Raw genomic sequence first — 19,985 nt, forward strand, 5'->3', positions numbered from 1 at the left:
GAAATAACATCTCTCCCATATGTAGGAAGTGCAATACGAAAAATGAAACCATAAACCACATAGCAAGCGAATGCCCGGCACTTGCACAGAACCAGTACAAAAAAAGAGGCATGATTCAGTGGCAAAAGCCCTCCACTGGAGCCTGTGCAAGAAACATCAGCTACCTTGCAGAATAATGTGGTACGAGCACCAACCTTGGAGGGAGTGATAGAAACGATCATGCAAAGATCCTCTGGGACTATGGTATCAGAATGGATAGGGTAATACGTGCAAACAGGACCCAGACGTGACGTTGATTGACAAAGTCAAGAAGAAAGTATCACTCATTGATGTCGCAATACCATGGGACACCAGAATTGAAGAGAAAGAGAGGGAAAAAATGGATAAGTATCAAGATCTGAAAATAGAAATAAGAAGGATAATGGATATGCCAGTGAAATCGTACCCATAATCATAGGAGCACTAGGCACGATCCCAAGATCCCTGAAAAGGAATCTAGAAAAACTAGAGGCTGAAGTAGTTCCAGGACTCATGCAGAAGTGTGAGATCCTAGAAACAGCACACATAGTAAGAAAAGTGATGGACTCCTAAGGAGGCAGGATGCAACCCGGAACCCACACTATAAATACCACCCAGTCGAATTGGAAGACTGTGATAGAGCGCAAAAAAAAAAAAAAAAAAAAAAAAAAAAAAAAATAATAATAATAATAATAATAATAATAATAATAATAATAATAATAATAATAATAATAATAGGCACGATCCCAAGATCCTGAAAAGGAATCTAGAAAAACTAGAGCTGAAGTAGCTCCAGGGACCATGCAGAAGAGTGTGATCCTAGAAACGGCACACATAGTAAGAAAAGTGATGGACTCCTAAGGACGGGCAGGATTGCAACCCGCCCATCCCCACACTATAAATACCACCCAGTCGAATTGGAGGACTGTGGTAGAGGAAAGAAAAAGAAAAAAGAAAAACAAAAAATAATAATAGTAACTGTAATTACAAAATTCATATTATGTGATAGTATTTTAAAGAAATACAATACTATCTATCCATGTCACTTTTAGTTAAGGCTAGCTAACTCTCTCCTCTCTCTCTCTCTCTCTCTCTCACTCTCTCTCTCTACTCTCTCTCTCTCTCTCTCTCTCTCTCTCTCCACAAGATACTTGTCATACATTTGGCATTTCCTATTTCTTCCTTTTATCTTCTCTCCCTCTCAGCAAAAGAATTGATAGACAGACAAACATAATTGCACAGTCCTCTCTTTCTCTCTTCTCTGGAGAAATATATGTATTTATGGGAGGGGAAAAAAGTTGCCTACGGACGTTCATTTCAATCTATTGAAACCGTAAGGAGTTATTCTCTCTCTCTCTCTCTCTCTGCTATTGGCTGTTTATATATTTCTAATGGTAAAATGTTCAAGATGACTTTAAAATGATATTAATAATACCAATTTAATGGTATATTTGATGTAAGATAATACTTTAAGTAGACATTTGGTATTTGTGATTTCACATACAATTGCTTCCTTTGTAAAAAGAAAATGGATGTCTCAAATAGTAACAGTATGAAAGAAAACGTGCATGACTGAATACTTATGGGGGGACTGAATTATTTTCACATAGGTAACTAAATCATGCAGTACGTACATAGCATGTATTTATGTATAACCATAAAATGTAAGATTTACTTTAAAACAGTATTAATAATATTTCAAAGATTAATATGAACCATAATAGGATATTTTATGTATATCTGATGAAGGATGGTCTTTTTAGGGATACTTTGGTGTTTGCATGTTCAGGATAGGAGTTTATGAGCATTTTTAGAGGGGGATTCCAAACATTCGCGGATTCTAACTATTCGCGGGGGGGGTCTGGTACGCATCCCCCGCGAATACGGGGGGGACCACTGTATAAGGTTAACCTAAAGGCTGTGAGCCTCTGGTTTTGGTAATGAGTAACAAAACTTACCTCCAAACAAACATAAATTACTGTGGTTTGTTGCAACCAAGTTACGACTAAATAGATGTAACAAACAAGCAGCAAAATATATTGCTTTGTGGTTTGGAAAATCCTATTTCCCTTTATATAGATAATCCCAATTTTAAGTAATTTGTATTTTTCCTAGCTATACTTACCCCGAACTACGAAATTTTACTCCTTCCCATCCGTCCCCGCATATCTGAGGGCAGGAGCTCTAGGGGCATGGAAAGGACTGCAGGTCAGAGGTGGTGAGCTTCGACCCTGGGGCATACCTGGCTGGGGGTCAGGAGGGAATAATCAGTTTTTTCTGGTCCGTACCGGATTAACATCCAGGATTTTCCTATAAGTAGTTCGGGGTAAGTATAGCTAGGAAAAATACAAATTACTTAAAATTTGTGATTTGTTCTGATGCCGTATACTTGCCCCAAACTACTTACAGGAGACTTAATCCTAAGGAGGCGGGAGTATCTAGGGAAGGAAGAGTCCTTACCAGGAAGAGGTCACCCCCCTTCAGGCCGAAATGGGGAGGGAGACCCGCTCTGCCTAATTAGGACGGAGGTAGGGGTCCCCTTGCCGTCTGGATGCAATCCCGATTGGTGGGCAACAGAGAGAATAACTCATGAGTGTAAAACAAAGGTCTGTAAGTCAAATATTCTTCCCATAGACTCACCTGAAGATTTGAGGAATTCTGCCGATTACGTCGAAGGCCCAGTGTGGAGGGGGTTGAGGGGGAGGGGGGGGAGGAGCAGGGTAGGTTACAGAAGATGGGAATACCACATATACACACACATACGACGATGTATACACCCCCTAGGTTAGGCTAGACCCTCTGTTGGCCAGCCATGACCAACCCTATCTCAAAGGCGTCAAGGGACCTCCTCATACAGTCTTTGAGGTAATGGGCTGTAAAGGTGGACTGACACTTCCACACCCCCACCCTAAGGATCTGGGTGACGGCCATGTTCTTGGAGAACGACAAGGTGCCTATACCCCATATGTTGTGGGGCTTCACGCCTTGTAAGGGACCAGCTCCGCTCCCTCATAGGCCCTCCTGATTGTCTCTCTTAACCAGAGATGGTGTTCTTCGCCACCGCCCTCTTCTGCCGCCCGGTCGAGATGAAAAGATTTTGAATACCGGGTCGGAGACCTTCCATCCTGCAGAGATATTTTCTCACTGCCCTGACAGGGCAGAGGAGCAGGTCCTTAGGATCTTCGGACTTAGGAAGGGCTGTAATTGAGAACTCCATGAACCACTCGTCTACTACTGACAGGTTCTGGGTTTTGGCTACGAAGGACGGCACGAATTTGAAGGTTACTTTACTCCACCCCCTTGAATGGGATACCTGGTAGGAGAGCCCAAGAAGCTCCCCCACCCTCTTGGCGGATGCTAAAGCCAAGAGGAAGACAGTCTTTAGTGTGAGCTCTCGGTCTGTAATATCCTTGAGTGGCTTGAAGGGGGCTTTTATAGAGTCCAGGACTCTGGCCACGTCCCACCGAGGGACCGCTAGGGACCTGGGGGGGCATGTCTGTTCGCATCCCCTAATGAGTAGGGAGATGTCCTTCGAACTCCCCAGGTCTACCCCTCTGACAGAAGACCTGGCTTAAGGCTGCCCTTACTCCTTTGATGGCCACAATGGAGAGCCCCTTTTCATCCCTCAGATGGACAAGGAACTCGGCGACATGGGGAATCTTGCCCATAGGGGGTCCAGGTTCTGTCCTCTTGTACCATGCCTCGAAGAGCTTCCACTTCACTTGGTAAACCGCTGCGGACGACTTCCTAAGGCATCCCGACATTTGGGAGGCCACCTTACGTGAGAACCCCCTCTTCTTAGGTGGAGCGCGATAGCCTCCACCCGTGGAGGCAGAGGGCGTCCAGGCCCTCATGGAACCTCTCGAAGTGGGGCTGTCTTAGAAAGTCCGGCATTCGGGGGAGTTCCCAGGGGTCTTGAATGGACTTCTCCAGGAGGTCCGGAGGTGATTGAGGACCTGCCTGAGGACCCCAAAGGGGATAAAGGTGTAGAGGTCTAGTTCGTCCCAGGGGTGTTGAAACGCGTCTTCCCACACTGCTGTCAGGTCCGGGACCGGGGAGCAGAACACTGGGAGCTTGCGGTTTAAGTTCGTTGCGAACAAATCCATGGAGGGGGAGCCCCACCTGCCGATCAGCTCGCCCACTACTGTTGGTTGTAGGGACCATTCGGGCCCTAGGACCTGCCCTCACCTGCTGAGTTCATTGGCAATCACATTCCCTTTCCCTGGGATGAACCTTGCTGACAAAGAGATCCCAGCGTTCTCCGCCCACTCCAGAACAGTCTCCGCCAGATCGCAAAGGGGTCGCGATCTCAAACCCACCCCTGCTTTTTGACATAGGCAACGACGGTGGCGTTGCCGCACATGACTGCCACCCTTTTGTTCCTCAGGCTGTTTTCGAAGGCTTGGAGAGCTTTGAGGATGGCCAGGAGCTCCAAGTTGTTGATATGGAGTCCTCGCTCTCGTTCCGACCACTCCCCCCAATCATCTCTGTAGGTGGGCTCCCCAGCCCTGCCCTCGATGCATCTGTGAAAAGGAGCATCTCTAGAGGAACGTCCGCCAACGGGACCCCCCCCCACCCGGAGATTCGCATCAACTCCCATGGGTTCTTTCCATCTGAGGTCCATCCGTCCTTCTCATCTTCAGCCTTCCCGGGGCACTTCTCCAAGGAGATGAGGTGGCTTATCAGCCTATGCCATACTCACGCTGGTCTGGGTGCGCTTGTCAGGAAGGGGGTCGCTACGTCTCTGAAGTTGGAAATTCGATCCTCCGACGGGAACGCCAGGTCCATACCCAAGTACACCATCCTGTTGGTGGGTTCCAGGTGTGACTTCTCCCAGTTCAGGAGGACACCCAGACGAGAGCAGAAGGTCAGGAGTTCATCCCTCTGCTCCCTTAATCGATCCTTTGAGGAGGAAAGGAGTAGCCAATCGTTCAGGTACCACAGGAGGTGCATGCCCTTCCTGTGGGCCCAGGAGGACACAAGGGAGAATACCCTTGTGAAAACCTGCGGTGCCGTGGAAAGGCCGAAACAAGAGGGTCCTGAACTGGTACGTGGCTCCCTTCCACCTTACGCGGAGGTACTTCCTGCTGGAGGGGTGTACTGGAATCTGGAAGTACACATCCTTGAGGTCAAGGGATAGCATATAGTCCCCTTCCCTCAGGGCCGCCAGAACAGAGCGAGGGGTCTCCATCTTGAAATTGGTCTTGACGATGTACATATTGAGGGTGGATAGGTCGATTACTGGTCTCCATCTCCCCGACGCCTTCGCCGCCAGGAATAGGCAGCTGAAGAACCCCGGGGAGTAGGTGGTCACTCGCTGGAGGGCTCCCTTCTCCAATAAAGATAGGGCTTCCAGCTGAAGACCCTCCCCGTGCCTGGGGATCTGGGAGCTCAATGCCCCGCTGTCCGGTTCCTCCGTCGGGGGAGGCTTCCCGTACAGGAAGGGGATTCGGTAACTGTCCCTGAGGACCTGGACGGTCCAGGGATCAGCCCCTCCCAGTCCCGCCAATGATTGGAGGCACCCACCACCCGAGGCGTCAAGTCAGGTAGGAGGCCTCACCTCCTACTTCCTCCTGAGGAAGCGGCCGCCCTTTCCCAGGTGATCGGGAAACAGGGATTCGCCCGACACTGGAGCGTTCCGGAGCACCTTGGCCTCCCTGTCCGGGAAGCCCCTCGGGAGTCGAGCGAGAACCACATCCCTATGCCTCAGGACCCAGTTCATCCACTGGGTCAGAAGTTGGGTAGTCAGGAATCCCAGGGACTTGCCCCCTGACAAAACCAACTCCTTGAAGGAGGCCAACTTGTTCTCTTCCTGCAGACCGTTATCTCTGGCGAAGGAGATCCAACCACAACGCAACGTGAATGGAGGTCCACGCCATGGACTCCATCGCCATGGCTTCCTGCTGGGAAAAGGTCACAGGCCCATCAACAGCCTATCCCCCGAACCGCCTGGCAAGAGGGCTGTGAGGGGGCCTTCCGTCTTAGGAGCTAGACTCATGCCCTCTGGCACATTCAACTTCCTCTGCCTGGCTTTGGCTGCTGGAAGAAGCTTCAAGGATCCCAGGGCCCTCAGGGAATTCTTGTCCTGCCACCACCTCCTCCACTTGTGCAAGTGCCTTGGCTGAGTAGAGGGCCTGGGGAAGGGATAGGGAAGGTTTGGATTTTACCTACCCTCCGAAAAGGCAATCTACCGCTAAGTCTCTCCTGAAGTCGGGGTGTGTGTGTGTGTGTGTGTGTGTGTGTGTGTGTGTGTGTGTGTGTGTGTGTGTGGTTCCGCCAATCCGTTCTGCGCCTGGATAATCCCGAGGACCCTACGGAATGTCGCTCCCTCGTCCATGGAGGTGTTGAGCCGGACGGAGCCTGGTCGGCAGGAGCCGGTGCCGCAAGGGCCAGTGGAACCGACACGGGATCCCCAAGAGCAGCAGGGGGACACCCCTGGGAGGTGGGGAGGCCCCCACTTATGGGGACCTCGCGGGAGGGGTATGTTTGGGAACTGATCGCAGGGACCGGGAGGTCCGCGAGTGATGATATCTACGCTGCGAGTTGTCCTGGCGACGGTAGCTCCTACTCCGACCCCTGTGGTCCCGGCTACGATGAAGAGATCTGGACCTACATTCCTGGGAGGAGAACGATCGCCCTCGACTCATCCCATAGTATCTCCTTCTGGAACAGTAGTGTCTCCTCAAATACATGTACGTGGAACCGCCCGACGACGATTTCCCTTCCAAAGATCCGCCTCTCCTTCTGTCTCTTCTGCGGTGACTCCAGTCCCGGGGTGAGCGGGAGGAGCGGGCGGGGTGATCGGAGTGAGAGCAACCAGGGAGGGACACCTCCTGGGAGCTCGCCCTGCTAGCGAGAACCTCCATCCCAGTGGGGGGAAAGGAGGGGCCTCACAAATGGACCGACTCCTCCCTTGGGGGGGGGGACCTACCCGGCATACGGGGAGTGCCCGACCAAGGGCCGGGGGGACATTTGAAGAATCCATCGTCTCCTGACATGTACCTGGACAATCCCCCACTTCCGGGGAGGTGGCTGAGAGCGTGAAGGAGGACGAGGAGATCCCCACAGGGATCCTGGGAGGACTAAGCAGCATGTTCCGCTCCGGAGCAGCGCACTCTGCGGCTGGCGGCGAGCTCTTGGCGGTGCGTAGCGCCGCAACCAACGCATCCATGGAAAGTGCGCCCCGCAGGTCACTACGCACCCAGCACTCCTATAAAAAAGAAGAACTGTCAGCCTGAACCCCTCTCATCACAGACTCCTTAGGGTCCTGCCATTTGCGGAGACCCAGCAATGGACTCACCTAGGTCCCCTCGCTGGGAGGGGACGGGGGAACACTCCTGAAAGCCCTTCCAGGGAACCCTGAGAGGGAGCAGGTGACGGCGAAGGGCCTCCCAGGCCACGGCTCGTGTTCCTACTCCGTGGATCCTCCGAGAAAACCTTCTTGGTTGGGGCACAAGGCTTCATTTTGCTCTTGGTAGCGGCCAGATCCCATTGATGATCTGACCACGCGACACACTCACCACATGTAGCTTCTCGCGAACAAGGGCGACCCCGACACTTACTACACAAAGTGTGGGGATCAATCTTAACAGGCAAAAGGAAAGACCCACAGGTCCTACCCTCCAGACCTGGACAACACCGTTGTGATGAAGATTCCATAAGCAGCACAAAAACTACACACATGCGGCACATACACTAACACAAAAGGAAGACAAAGGAAACGTGCCGGTAAACGGACAACGGGTCGTGAGCTTCAACCCTGGGGCATACCTGGCTGGGGGTCAGGAGGGAATAATCAGTTTTTTCTGGTAGGTACCGGATTGACATCCAGGATTCTCCTATAAGTAGTTCAGGGTAAGTATACAACGTCAGAACAAATAAAAATTAAACATAATCAAATGAAAAAACTTGAATGTGATTAGTTTTTTAATTAGTCAATACTGTACTTTATAGTTATCGGTTATTAACAGTCTAAAGTAACAACACACACCAATTGCCTTTCCTTAATGAAAATGTCTCAGTAATAAGTGAATCTTGTATATCACCATTCTGATAAATAACCAGCATTAATCATTATGATTAGTGCTTAGTGTTTTGTTTGTCATCATCAGGGGTGTCAATATTATCTACAACTTATCTAGTTGCAAAAAATATTGTGAAAATTTTGAAGGACTTCTAAAAACTTCCCTAGTTGCTGACTATGTAAGTGGTAGAATTTCTTTACTAGTTGCTAACTACATAAGTGATAGAATTTCTTTAACACACTTTACTGCCCACCATATTGCACACAGTATTGCTAAGAAAACAAAGCATAGTTAATTAAAGTGCAAGCTTCCCATCATTTTCATAAGACATGACTGTGAGAGGACTCCAGCCCCTTTCTGTTCACAATTCAGCAGCGGAAGCATGTTTTCAAGAATAAGATGTCTTTGTGGCTGAAAGAAGTTCATGCTTCAGAGGTATACTGTCTGAAAGATCTGCAAACTCAACAGGCCAGATTACAGTGACTTTTCAAGCAATTTGGACTTTTCAAGTCCTTCTGTTAGCCAATGACTGCCCTCTACTTCTGTTCTATTTATAGATATATGTTGTAACGGCACTAAATTTAAATGTATCATGATCGTGATTATTTGACTACTGATGGCAAAAATTACTCAATGATTTGCTTTACATAATTATTTTTTCTTGAAAACAAGAACTTAACTATAATTTTAACTTTGATAGGGTGGTATGAAAAATCCCACATAGTGTGTCATAGTGATCAAATGTACAACTCCAACTGATGACAACATTGTGACAATAAAGGACAATAAAGAAAAACCCTCTCCAAGATTGATACGATGAAATGCATTTTATTGTCGTATCATAAAAATTCACAGGTTGAATCTGTGATTCAACATGTGAATTCTAATAAGTAAGACGTAAAATACATTTCCTCATATCAATCATGGAGAGGGTTGTTCTTTATTGTCACGATGTAGTCATCACTTTGCAGTCGCACATCTGATCACTACGACACACTGTATGGGATTTTTCATACCACTATATTAACCCTTAAACGCCTATTGGACGTATTTTACGTCGAGATAAATTATCTTTTGAGTGCCGACCGGACGTAATTTACGTTGACATAAACAAGTTTTTTAGAAAATTTGCGGAAAAATACTTATAGGCCTACCAGCCGAAAACTTTTGAATCATGCGCCTCGGGGGATGCTGGGAGTTTACGGATCAAGGCGTTGTTTTGTTTACAATCGTTACGCAGGCACGCAAGAGCAAATTTCTTTCTTATCGCACTAAAAAGTATCAGTGACACATCTCAGAAATTATTTCGTCAATTTGACATAATTTTTGAACCATTTTAAATTAGCCGTTATATGGAATATTATATATGAAAATGTGTGCATTTTCATGTAGAATACAACAAAAAAATACTCATGATTGTAGCTTTTATCAGTTTTGAAATATTTTCATATAAATACCGATAAGTGCAAAAATTTCAACCCTCAGTCAACTTTGCCTCTACAGAAATGGTCGAAAAATGCAATTGTAAGCTAAAACTCTTATATTTTAGTAATATTTAATCATTTACCTTCATTTTGCAACAAATTGGAAGTCTCTAGCACAATATTTCGATTTATGGTGAATTTATGAAAAAAAACTTTTTCCTTACGTTCCGCGTGGTAACTCTTCCGAAAAAATCATACGTGCGATTGTCGTAATGTTTGCACCATTTTAAATTAGCCGTTACATAGTTTTATATATGGAAATGTGCGCAATTTCATGCACAATACAACTAAAAACAACCCATGGTTGTAGCTTTTATCAGTTTTGAAATATTTTCATATAAATAACGATAAGTGCAAAAATTTCAACCTTCGGTCAACTTTGACTCTACCGAAATGGTCGAAAAACACAATTGTAAGCTAAAACTCTTATATTCTAGTAATATTCAATCATTTACCTTCATTTTGCAACAAATTGGAAGTCTCTAGCACAATATTTTGATTTATTGTCAATTTATGAAAAAAATAAAATTTTCCTTACGTCCACGCGGTAACTCTTCTGAAAAAATCATACGTGCGATTGTCGTAATGTTTGCACCATTTTAAATTAGCTGTTACATAAGGTTTTATATATGAAAATGTGTGCAATTTTATGTAGAATACAACAATAAATAATTGAAGGTTGTAGCTTTTCTCATTTTCGAAATATTTGCGTATAAATCACGATAAATAGAAAAAAACCACGTTCGGTCAACTTTGACTCTACTGAAATGGTCGAAAAACACAATTGTAAGCTAAAACTCTTACAGTCTAGTAATATTCAGTCATATATCTTCATTTTGAAACAAATTTGAAGTCTCTAGCACAATATTTAGATTTATGGTGAATTTTTGAAAAAAACTTTCCTTCCCTCCGCCGCAAATCTCCGAAATGCGTACGTCGCATTCTCGGAATATTTGCTCCGTTCCAAGAGTTTTATATATGAAAATGTGCAGAATTTCATGCAAATAAAAAAAAATAATTTAAGGTTGTAGCTTTTCTCATTTTTGAAATATTTGCATATACAAAAAATATATTAAAAAAATTCGACATTCGGTCAACTTTAACTCGTCCGAAATGGTCAAACACTGCAATTGTAAGCTAAAACTCCTAAAGTATAGTAATATTCAATTATTTATCTTCATTTTGAAATAAATTGGAAGTCTCTAGAAAAATATTTAGATTTATGGTGAAATGTTTACATTCGCGCGTTACGAATTCATGCATCATTTTGTGATAATATTTTCTCTGTGTTGCTTTGATCGTTTTACAATGTGTTATATACCAAAATGATTGTAATTTAGTGTAAATACAAAAAAAAACAAAATTAACTCGTTAGCTTTAACCGTTTTGCTTTCAGCGCGATTTGAAAACAATTATATATGAAATTTTGTTTTTGCGCTATCATATATCGCATTATTTATATATGATAATTATATTTTTTTCATTTCTGGTGGTTGCATACTAAAGTTCAGGCAATGACAAAAAAAGGAGCCAAAAATGAACTCTTAATCTTGAAAACTAAGCGCGCTGTGATTTTTTGAAAAAATATATTTTTTCCACTTCGGCGCTCACTCCGAGACCCCCTAGGCATATGGGAGACAATTTTTAGGAGCGCTTACAGTTTAGTTGCCCATGGGTTTCGTCTGCTAGGAAATCGGCGGAGCAATACAAACAAGATGGTGGACGGTTTGTTTTGGCACAAGGTTTGAAAACATGCGTATTGTCAGAAAACCCTAAAACCTATAAAAACGGTAATGGGGGACCCTTTTGGGAAGCGGGGTTTTTGGGTGGGGGGAGAACACACGAGTTTTGGTTAAAAGTTAATGAAAACGGTAAGGGGGGACCTATTGGGAAACCGGGGTTTATGGGTGGGGGGAGACACAGACAACGACAATGAACACGAAAAATCACGAAACCCTAGCAGACCGTACCAACTAAAATGAAGGAGATCCCGTTCCCCGTTGTGTTAGGCTAACCAAACACGACAATGAACAAGAAAAACCACGAAACCCTAGCAGACGAAACCAGTGGCCAACTAAACTGTAGGAGCTCCCGGCCTAGGCTACTAAACTGTCCCCCTCCCCCATAACATTCGTAGACCGAACATATGGGCTATTAGCCTAATAGAACGTTCATGCATGAAATGCGGTACCTGGCCAACTGAAGTGATCGTAACCAAACGAACCAACCTAACCAAACTTAGGCCGCGTGCCCTTACCTGGCCGGGGGGCGAACCCCCAGTATAGTATATTAACAGTGATTGCGACCTAACCAAAGGAACCAACCTAACCAAACTTAGTCTGCATGTCCTTACCTGGCCGGGGGGCGAAGGCCCCCCTGGACCCCCCTGTGTAGTATGTTAACAGTTTTTAATACCTAACCAATAAAACTTGTCCTTACGGATGGCTGGCACCCGTATGTCCTTACTGATATCTAAACAAAGTGAATATTTCCGAGAATACATTGGTTAAAGTCAAGGCCATGTTCTTTGTTCGAACACGTGGACTGCTAGGAAACGTGAATGTTCGGATGTGTTGAGCAGCCCTGACTTCAGCTTAGCGGGAAATACAATGGCGTGCTTTATTACGGCAAAATAATGAACATAACGTGCCTTTGCATTGATAAGCTTACCTTGGAGATGTTGCGAGTCGTCAAATGATTGGCCGGTTCCCCCCTCCCCCCCCCCCCCCCCCCCCCCCCCCCCCCCAGAAATATAGAACTTAATAAAGAAAATCGGAGTCGTTCAAATCTTCGGGGTACAGGATTTTTTTTTTCTTTCTTGGCGGGACGGTTGTTTTCCGAGATGACTGAAAACTTTCCCCTTTTTTCAAAAGTCCGACGGTGCCTTCATTACAGTCCTTACACAAGCCACTAAAATCACCCAGTAGGCCTGTTTTCAATTAAAATAAATTAATGAGCGAATCGTCATCGCGACACAAAAGTAAGATGTCTTCCAGAGTGATGGGAACGGCGGCAGCGAAATCCACGTGTGACGGACATGAAAAATTATCAGGCAGAAGAAGACATGGTAATTATGATCGTAGCACTGTACAGGCTGAGAAGCAGGAAACAGACTGAGGGCGAAGGGTCGGGCAGGGTCGGGCAAGGTTCGTTCCAGATACTAGTTATCTTGGCGGACTGATTAAGGGCCAAGTAGACGGAAAATAAATATCGAAGAATGTAAAAAAATGAAGGTCCTACAGATTAGTTGGCCAAGGATAAAAATATCAAAGAATGTAAAAAAAAAAATGTATCTCCTACAGATTAGGTGGGCAAGGCTAAAAATTTAGATTAATGTAAAAAAAAAAAGTGGAGCTCCTACACATTAGTTGAGCAAGGGTAAAAATATTGAATAATGTAAACAAAACGTGGAGCTCCTACAGATTTGTTTGTTGGGCAAAGGTAAAAAATATAAGAATAATTAAAAATATCGAATAACGTAAAATAAAGTGGAGCTCCTAAAGATTAGTTGGGCAAGGGACTAATACCAACAGGATGGCTGCCGTTTGTTTAGGCTGCGGGACGTCTGCGAGAACTACTTACCTTGGCAGAGTGATTAAAGACCGGGCAAAATGGTGTTACGCGGCCCGGGCAACTAAACTGTAATCAACCCGATTTTTATTATACCCCTTAGGCGTTTGAGGGTTAAAGTTAAAATTGTTAAATTCTTGTTTTCAAGAAGAAATAATTATATATAAAATAAATTATAAAGTAATTTTTACCATCAGCAGTCAAATAATCACAATCATGGTAACGTTCAAATATGTATATTTTTGCATTTTACCAAATGGTTTTGTTAACAATAATGTGGTAGTGAACATATGGTCTTAATTGTCCCAATATTTTAATACTGATATTATTACCTCACATTCATTTAGCAGTATATTAATACGTATAAGGCAATGAATTCAACACTGAAAAATGCTAATAATTGTTGATGGGTTTGTTCGAAAAATAACAATTCTGTTTGAATAATTCCAATTATGTTGTATTTCAAGTTCCCACAGTGGCTGGAACTGAATCATACAAATTCCCAGAGGCAGGTGCTGAGCCCATTTTGGTTCATTTCCATTGACTGAATTTAGGACAGTTGCTACCTGGTAATTCAAGTAAAGTTTTGTCCCTCCAACAAATTTAATATTTCTATAAAATAATCTTGTCATTGATATTTAGAGAGAGAGAGTTACAAGGAGCTACCAGGATTAGGATGTCTCAAAGACTTATTTGTTCAACTGAGGAGATCATGTGCTCACTAGAGAGAGAGAGAGAGAGAGAGAGAGAGAGAGAGAGAGAGAGAGAGAGAGAGAGAGAGAGAGAGAGAGAGAGAGAGCATTCTATAATTGTTAAGTACCATAACTGAAATGCATTCCTGAGTAGTTAAAAATTTTTACAAGAATTTTCTGGCCTAAGACGTAAAAACACAGATTTGTTTATTAAATCCAATATTTCTAAATAAAAGATTTTTAAGCATATAAAATCATTTTAAAGCACACTAAAAATTTAAAAAATTACACACAAATACAAGACTAAAAGTAGCCTCAGGAAAACTGTACACAAAACTACTACTTACATCAGCTTCCTTGTCCCACGTAATCATTTTCACTAGTTCATAAAATTCATCAAATCCAATTTCCTGAGTTTTCCTAACATCAACTTTTTCAAAGTAGTCTCTCAGTCGATTATAGGTCATTCGGACCTGGATCTTTGGAAGGAAGGTCCGTACATCACGCAACGTTATCCTACCATAAAAAGAGCATATCATTATGAAAAGTCTAAAGGAAATTCATTTCAAATGTAACCATGAATGAAAATTTAAAAAAAATTAATTTTCCACAGGTAACTCATGCTACACAGAACAGTACATCAAAGTATTGCATCACCAAGACCTGCTAAAAATATGGGAGTCTCGTGTTGCAATGACACAATAACATTGGGTATAAGTAAAAACCAGATTTAAATCATTATTAAAATAACAATTTTAAAGTAATTTGTATTTTTCCTAACATACAAACCTTTAGTATTTACATCAGAAATTATTCAGCTTTCTGTTTATCAGTTTAATATTTATCTTAAAAAGCCCACAAAGAAATTTTTTAAAAAGCCACTATATAATTTGGCCAAAATACATTGGCCCTTGTTTTGGTGGAAACAAAAGGTATTACAGAATCAATAATTATATGGAGAGAATCAATAATTATATGGGGGTCAGATTATAAAAACAGAACCTTGAAGGCATTCCAAAGGGATCTGTTTTCTTCAAGATGATTCCACAGGTACTGGATTGCAGTTGTACTTCCTAGGCCTTAAATTACAGGGTTGACATGGGAACCTATTTAGTGGTGGCTATCCGGTGGTTGGTCTAACTGGATTATCTTTTTAAGAAGAGGATTCAGGAGGGGGTTGTTCACAATGTTTGCCTTAAAATGCCCTTCTGACAAGTACATGCTTTTTGTTTGACTAATGTTGGCTGTTCCAAGATCTTCATTCTGTACGGACTTGCAACTTTAAATAGTAAAGATGACTCACAACAGTACGTACATATGATGACCAGTTTAATTTTTTCCTTTTATTTTAACAGATCTCAATATGAGCACTCCATATAATTCTTGGATACAATAATTCTATTTAGTTACATGCCTAACCCTTTCGCTTATGACTCATATACAATTATGTCTGTAGGCAGTGGCAGTGACTCGAATGGTAAACTTAAAAAAACTTTCATACTTTACTTGTTCAAAAATGCATAGCCCAAAAATTTTCATGGTAGACTGCTAAATTTTTTTTTTACTTGCAGCTGATTACTTTGATACAATGACATAAAAGCTTCCCAACCCCCCACAATAACTATTATGTAGGTTAAATAATGAGTGGAATTTATGATAAAAGAAAATTTTGCACTTTTCCCAAATAAACATTTACAAGAAAAAAAGAAACGAATTGTGTTATTTTTTTCTTGTAGCACACAGGTTAAATTACTTGGTTATTGCAATAAAAAGCTGGAATTATAGCAAGGAAAATATGAAAAAATGAATGACAATGTAGCATCAAGTTTTACGTAAGAAAAGTGCCACCCACCCATGCCATATGCAAACATTGTTTATAATATCTTTTCGTTCAAGGTGTGTAACTCTGACAGTTTTCAAGGTATACAGCTCAATTTTGTTCCTTTTTACAGCTGAATCATTGCTCAATAGAATAGCATAAAAATCCACCCAAAATAACTTACGACGTGAATTAAAGAGCATAAATAATGAGATAAGTGAAAATTTCGTACTTCCCCCAAAAAATTCACTAGAGGAAGTTTACCCTTGAGAGCTTGTACAATCCACTGTTTGGCTCTTCTCTCACTCCACACCTCCCAAAACAACTGAAGTCTTGCCTCTACAGGTGTATGGAGGACTTGAATCTCATATCTTAGCTGAAAGCTTAGTCAGGGGTTTTTAATGGAGTCGGAAGCAACATTTACGCTCAGTCTTGCTCTTCTGCCACAAAATGTGTGTTAAGAAATCTTGGGTGGACTTCTTCTGTAGCTGAAAAGCAAAATCATTCACTGTTGACTGCACAAGCAAGAAGTCTTTAACTAAAGGAGAAGTCACTCTCAAGAGGCATAATAGTATCATAATTCTGTTTCTTTAACACTCCTATAGTGAAAAGACAAGCTAACTTCTGAGCACTGTCTCTAACTCCTTTATAAAGCACAACAGAACACTCCAAAAATGACTGATACAAAGTCCACAGATAAGAGCTGGAATTCCTGGATTTGCATGGCACTGCACTCAATAACGAGTCAAAAAACTAACCACTTCAAAAACCTTGAATAGGTTCAAAAAACAAATGGTCGTTCTCAGCCGAGGAAAAAACATCACTTTAGAGGCTGAAAAAACCGACATCTTTGATGAGTCAATGAGAGCCAGGAAGTCCCCCTAAGAGGAGGCAGCTGCCCCTGGGGAAGGAGCTTCTCCAGTGGCATAACAGAAGTATCTTCTCTGAGAAAATCTAACCAAGAGTCTATTTCACTAAATGCTTTCATTGTTAATGTAGACAAAACCACCTTAGGAAACAACCTGGAGGGTTCGGAGGTTGGTTGGTCATCATAAAAGTAGGCCCTGGGAACTATAGTCACCGATGAGAAGGTAGGAAAACTACGAAACAATTACCAAGGTAAATAACATATACAGGCAGTCCCCGGTTATCAGCGGAGGTTCTGTTCTCCACAGGTATACAGCTCAATTTTGTTCCTTTTTACAGCTGAATCATTGCTCAATAGAATAGCATAAAAATCCACCCAAAATAACTTACGACGTGAATTAAAGAGCATAAATAATGAGATACGTGAAAATTTTGTACTTCCCCCAAAAAATTCACTAGAGGAAGTTTACCCTTGAGAGCTTGTACAATCCACTGTTCGGCTCTTCTCTCACTCCACACCTCCCAAAACAACTGAAGTCTTGCCTCTACAGGTGTATGGAGGACTTGAATCTCATATCTTAGCTGAAAGCTTAGTCAGGGGTTTTTAATGGAGTCGGAAGCAACATTTATGCTCAGTCTTGCTCTTCTGCCACAAAATGTGTGTTAAGAAATCTTGGGTGGACTTCTTCTGTAGCTGAAAAGCAAAACCATTCACTGTTGACTGCACAAGCAAGAAGTCTTTAACTAAAGGAGAAGTCACTCTCAAGAGGCATAATAGTATCATAATTCTGTTTCTTTAACACTCCTATAGTGAAAAGACAAGCTAACTTCTGAGCACTGTCTCTAACTCCTTTATAAAGCACAACAGAACACTCCAAAAATGACTGATACAAAGTCCACAGATAAGAGCTGGAATTCCTGGATTTGCATGGCACTGCACTCAATAACGAGTCAAAAAACTAACCACTTCAAAAACCTTGAATAGGTTCAAAAAACAAATGGTCGTTCTCAGCCGAGGAAAAAACATCACTTTAGAGGCTGAAAAAACCGACATCTTTGATGAGTCAATGAGAGCCAGGAAGTCCCCCTAAGAGGAGGCAGCTGCCCCTGGGGAAGGAGCTTCTCCAGTGGCATAACAGAAGTATCTTCTCTGAGAAAATCTAACCAAGAGTCTATTTCACTAAATGCTTTCATTGTTAATGTAGACAAAACCACCTTGGGAAACAACCTGGAGGGTTCGGAGGTTGGTTGGTCATTATAAAAGTAGGCCCTGGGAACTATAGTCACCGATGAGAAGGTAGGAAAACTACGAAACAATTACCAAGGTAAATAACATATACAGGCAGTCCCCGGTTATCAGCGAAGGTTCTGTTCTCCACAGGGTGCTGATAAGCAAAAACTGCCATTAACCAAAACTCGGTGATTTATGGCACTTATGGCACAAGTTTCAGTTAATGGCCCTGATAACCATTTAATAGCACCTCTGCTAGGTATGTTATGGTGCCCTAACTCTCTTATCAGCACCTTATGGTGCCATAACTCTCTTATGGGCACCTTATGGTGCCGATACCAAAACTTGGCCCGTTATGGCGCCATAAATCGCCGATTTTATGGCGCTAGACAAGTGCCATAAAACCGGATCACTATTAACTGAGTCCACCATTAACCGGGGACTGCCTGTACAGTAGAAGAGTCCTCCTCTACTTCCTAACTTTCTTCTTCTTGCACCAGACACCAGAGATAAAAACAAGTACCTAGTAGGCTTAACTGCAGGAGGAGTTTTCTTAAGAAACTCAAATGTCATCTAATTACTGCTAGATAAATGCACAAAATGGTTCCAAAGTTGAAGTCTGTCGTCATCAAGCCAAAGAATCTGAATACACAGGCGCTAATGGGCAACCTACCTTGATAAAGTAGGATATCAGGCATGGAACTTCTCCCCTCCTATGGATGGTTCTTATTTTTCTTACCGATTAAAGTATGAATACTACACCTTTGGTGAAAACAGGTACTTTGTAGATTATTGCTTTTTAAATTGGTCTATTAGCCTTTTAAGTGACTTTGTGATTTGAATCAGTGCCTAGTGTGCAGCATGTGTAGTAAAGAGAATTGTTGTATCAATATATAACAAGATGAATAGAGCAGTAAATAACAACTTGGCTATTACTTTCAATTTTGAGAAGGCTTATGTAAACCAAATAAAGTTGTAAAGGACAACATGAATTATTGGGATATAAACATTTCGATATTTGAAGTTATAGTCCTTGATGTAAAAGTTCTATGGTAATTAGGCACCACTGTTGTGTGTTTATGTATCTGGTGGTTAGTGCATGGCTTACTTGAACCCTGTTAATGTTGTAATAGACAAGGTGATTTGTTGTGATACACAGATTTCTTTGTTTGAGTGGATTTAAGACCCTAATGTTGTAAATGGCAATATATATAAATATATATATATATATATATATATATATATATAATATATATATATATATATATATATATATATATATATATATATATATATATATATATATATAAATATAGATATATATTTATATATAATAGATATATATATATAGATATATATATATCATATATATATATATAATATATATATATGATATACATGTATATATAATAATATATAATACATATAGATAGATAGATAAGTAGATAGATAGATAGATAGATAGATAATCTCCTGGATTATCTCTTTTAATTTTTACCCTTTTGACAAATAACCATCTGGTATTCTTGATCTTGTTGTGTAACCTCAGACCTTCTCTCCAATTATATTTCATTAGCTTCCTTGACAATGTCTTAGTAAAGATGAAACTGATTAGATTTCTATCATTTTCCTGTGGGATTTGCTTATTCATGAAGTCATGTGCATCTCCTTCGATTTTTATGCTATATATATATATATATATATATATATATATATATATATATATATATATATTATATATATATATATATATATCTATATATATATATATATATATATATATATATATATATATCTATAGAATATATATATATATATCTATATATATATATATATATATATATATATCTATATATCTCTATATATCTCTATATATATGTATATGTATACTAATAATAGGGGGCCTCCCAGTGCTGGTCCTAGCCTTGGGTACTTCCTTCCCTCCCGACTCACGAAAAGTTTTCAGAATGTTCTGGACAGTCCGTTGTTTCACGCCAATTATTTGGCTAATTACACCAGTTTTAAGGCCTTCCTCGTAAAGTTGTATCACTCTCACACGATATCTCAATGGAAGTATACGGCTTACACATTGTTAATACAACCACACTCACTTAACCACACAAAATAATGTTAGCAACGACTATGGCAGAGCACGAGAAAAGAATTCCACATCCAACTGTCACAAACATCCAACAGGTTACTGAAGAGCTCCTACAAAGAGTTACACTTTCTGTGAGTGAGCCAGTGGCTCTAGTTAAGTTCCCAATTAGTCAATTTCAC

General features: G+C 41.7%; 1 protein-coding gene across 1 annotated transcript in view; it reads right to left on the reverse strand.

Moving 5' to 3' along the window:
* Positions 1–19,985, reverse strand: part of LOC135220808 (1-phosphatidylinositol 4,5-bisphosphate phosphodiesterase gamma-1-like) — a 511,068-nt gene that overhangs the window by 360,030 nt on the left and 131,053 nt on the right. The window contains exon 5 of the mRNA XM_064258319.1: positions 14,136–14,304. Coding sequence (XP_064114389.1) covers positions 14,136–14,304 — 169 coding nt within the window. The remainder of the gene's footprint in view (positions 1–14,135; positions 14,305–19,985) is intronic.

This window comes from Macrobrachium nipponense, chromosome 2 (genome assembly GCF_015104395.2).
Source record: "Macrobrachium nipponense isolate FS-2020 chromosome 2, ASM1510439v2, whole genome shotgun sequence".
NCBI classification, from domain to species: Eukaryota; Metazoa; Arthropoda; class Malacostraca; order Decapoda; family Palaemonidae; genus Macrobrachium; species Macrobrachium nipponense.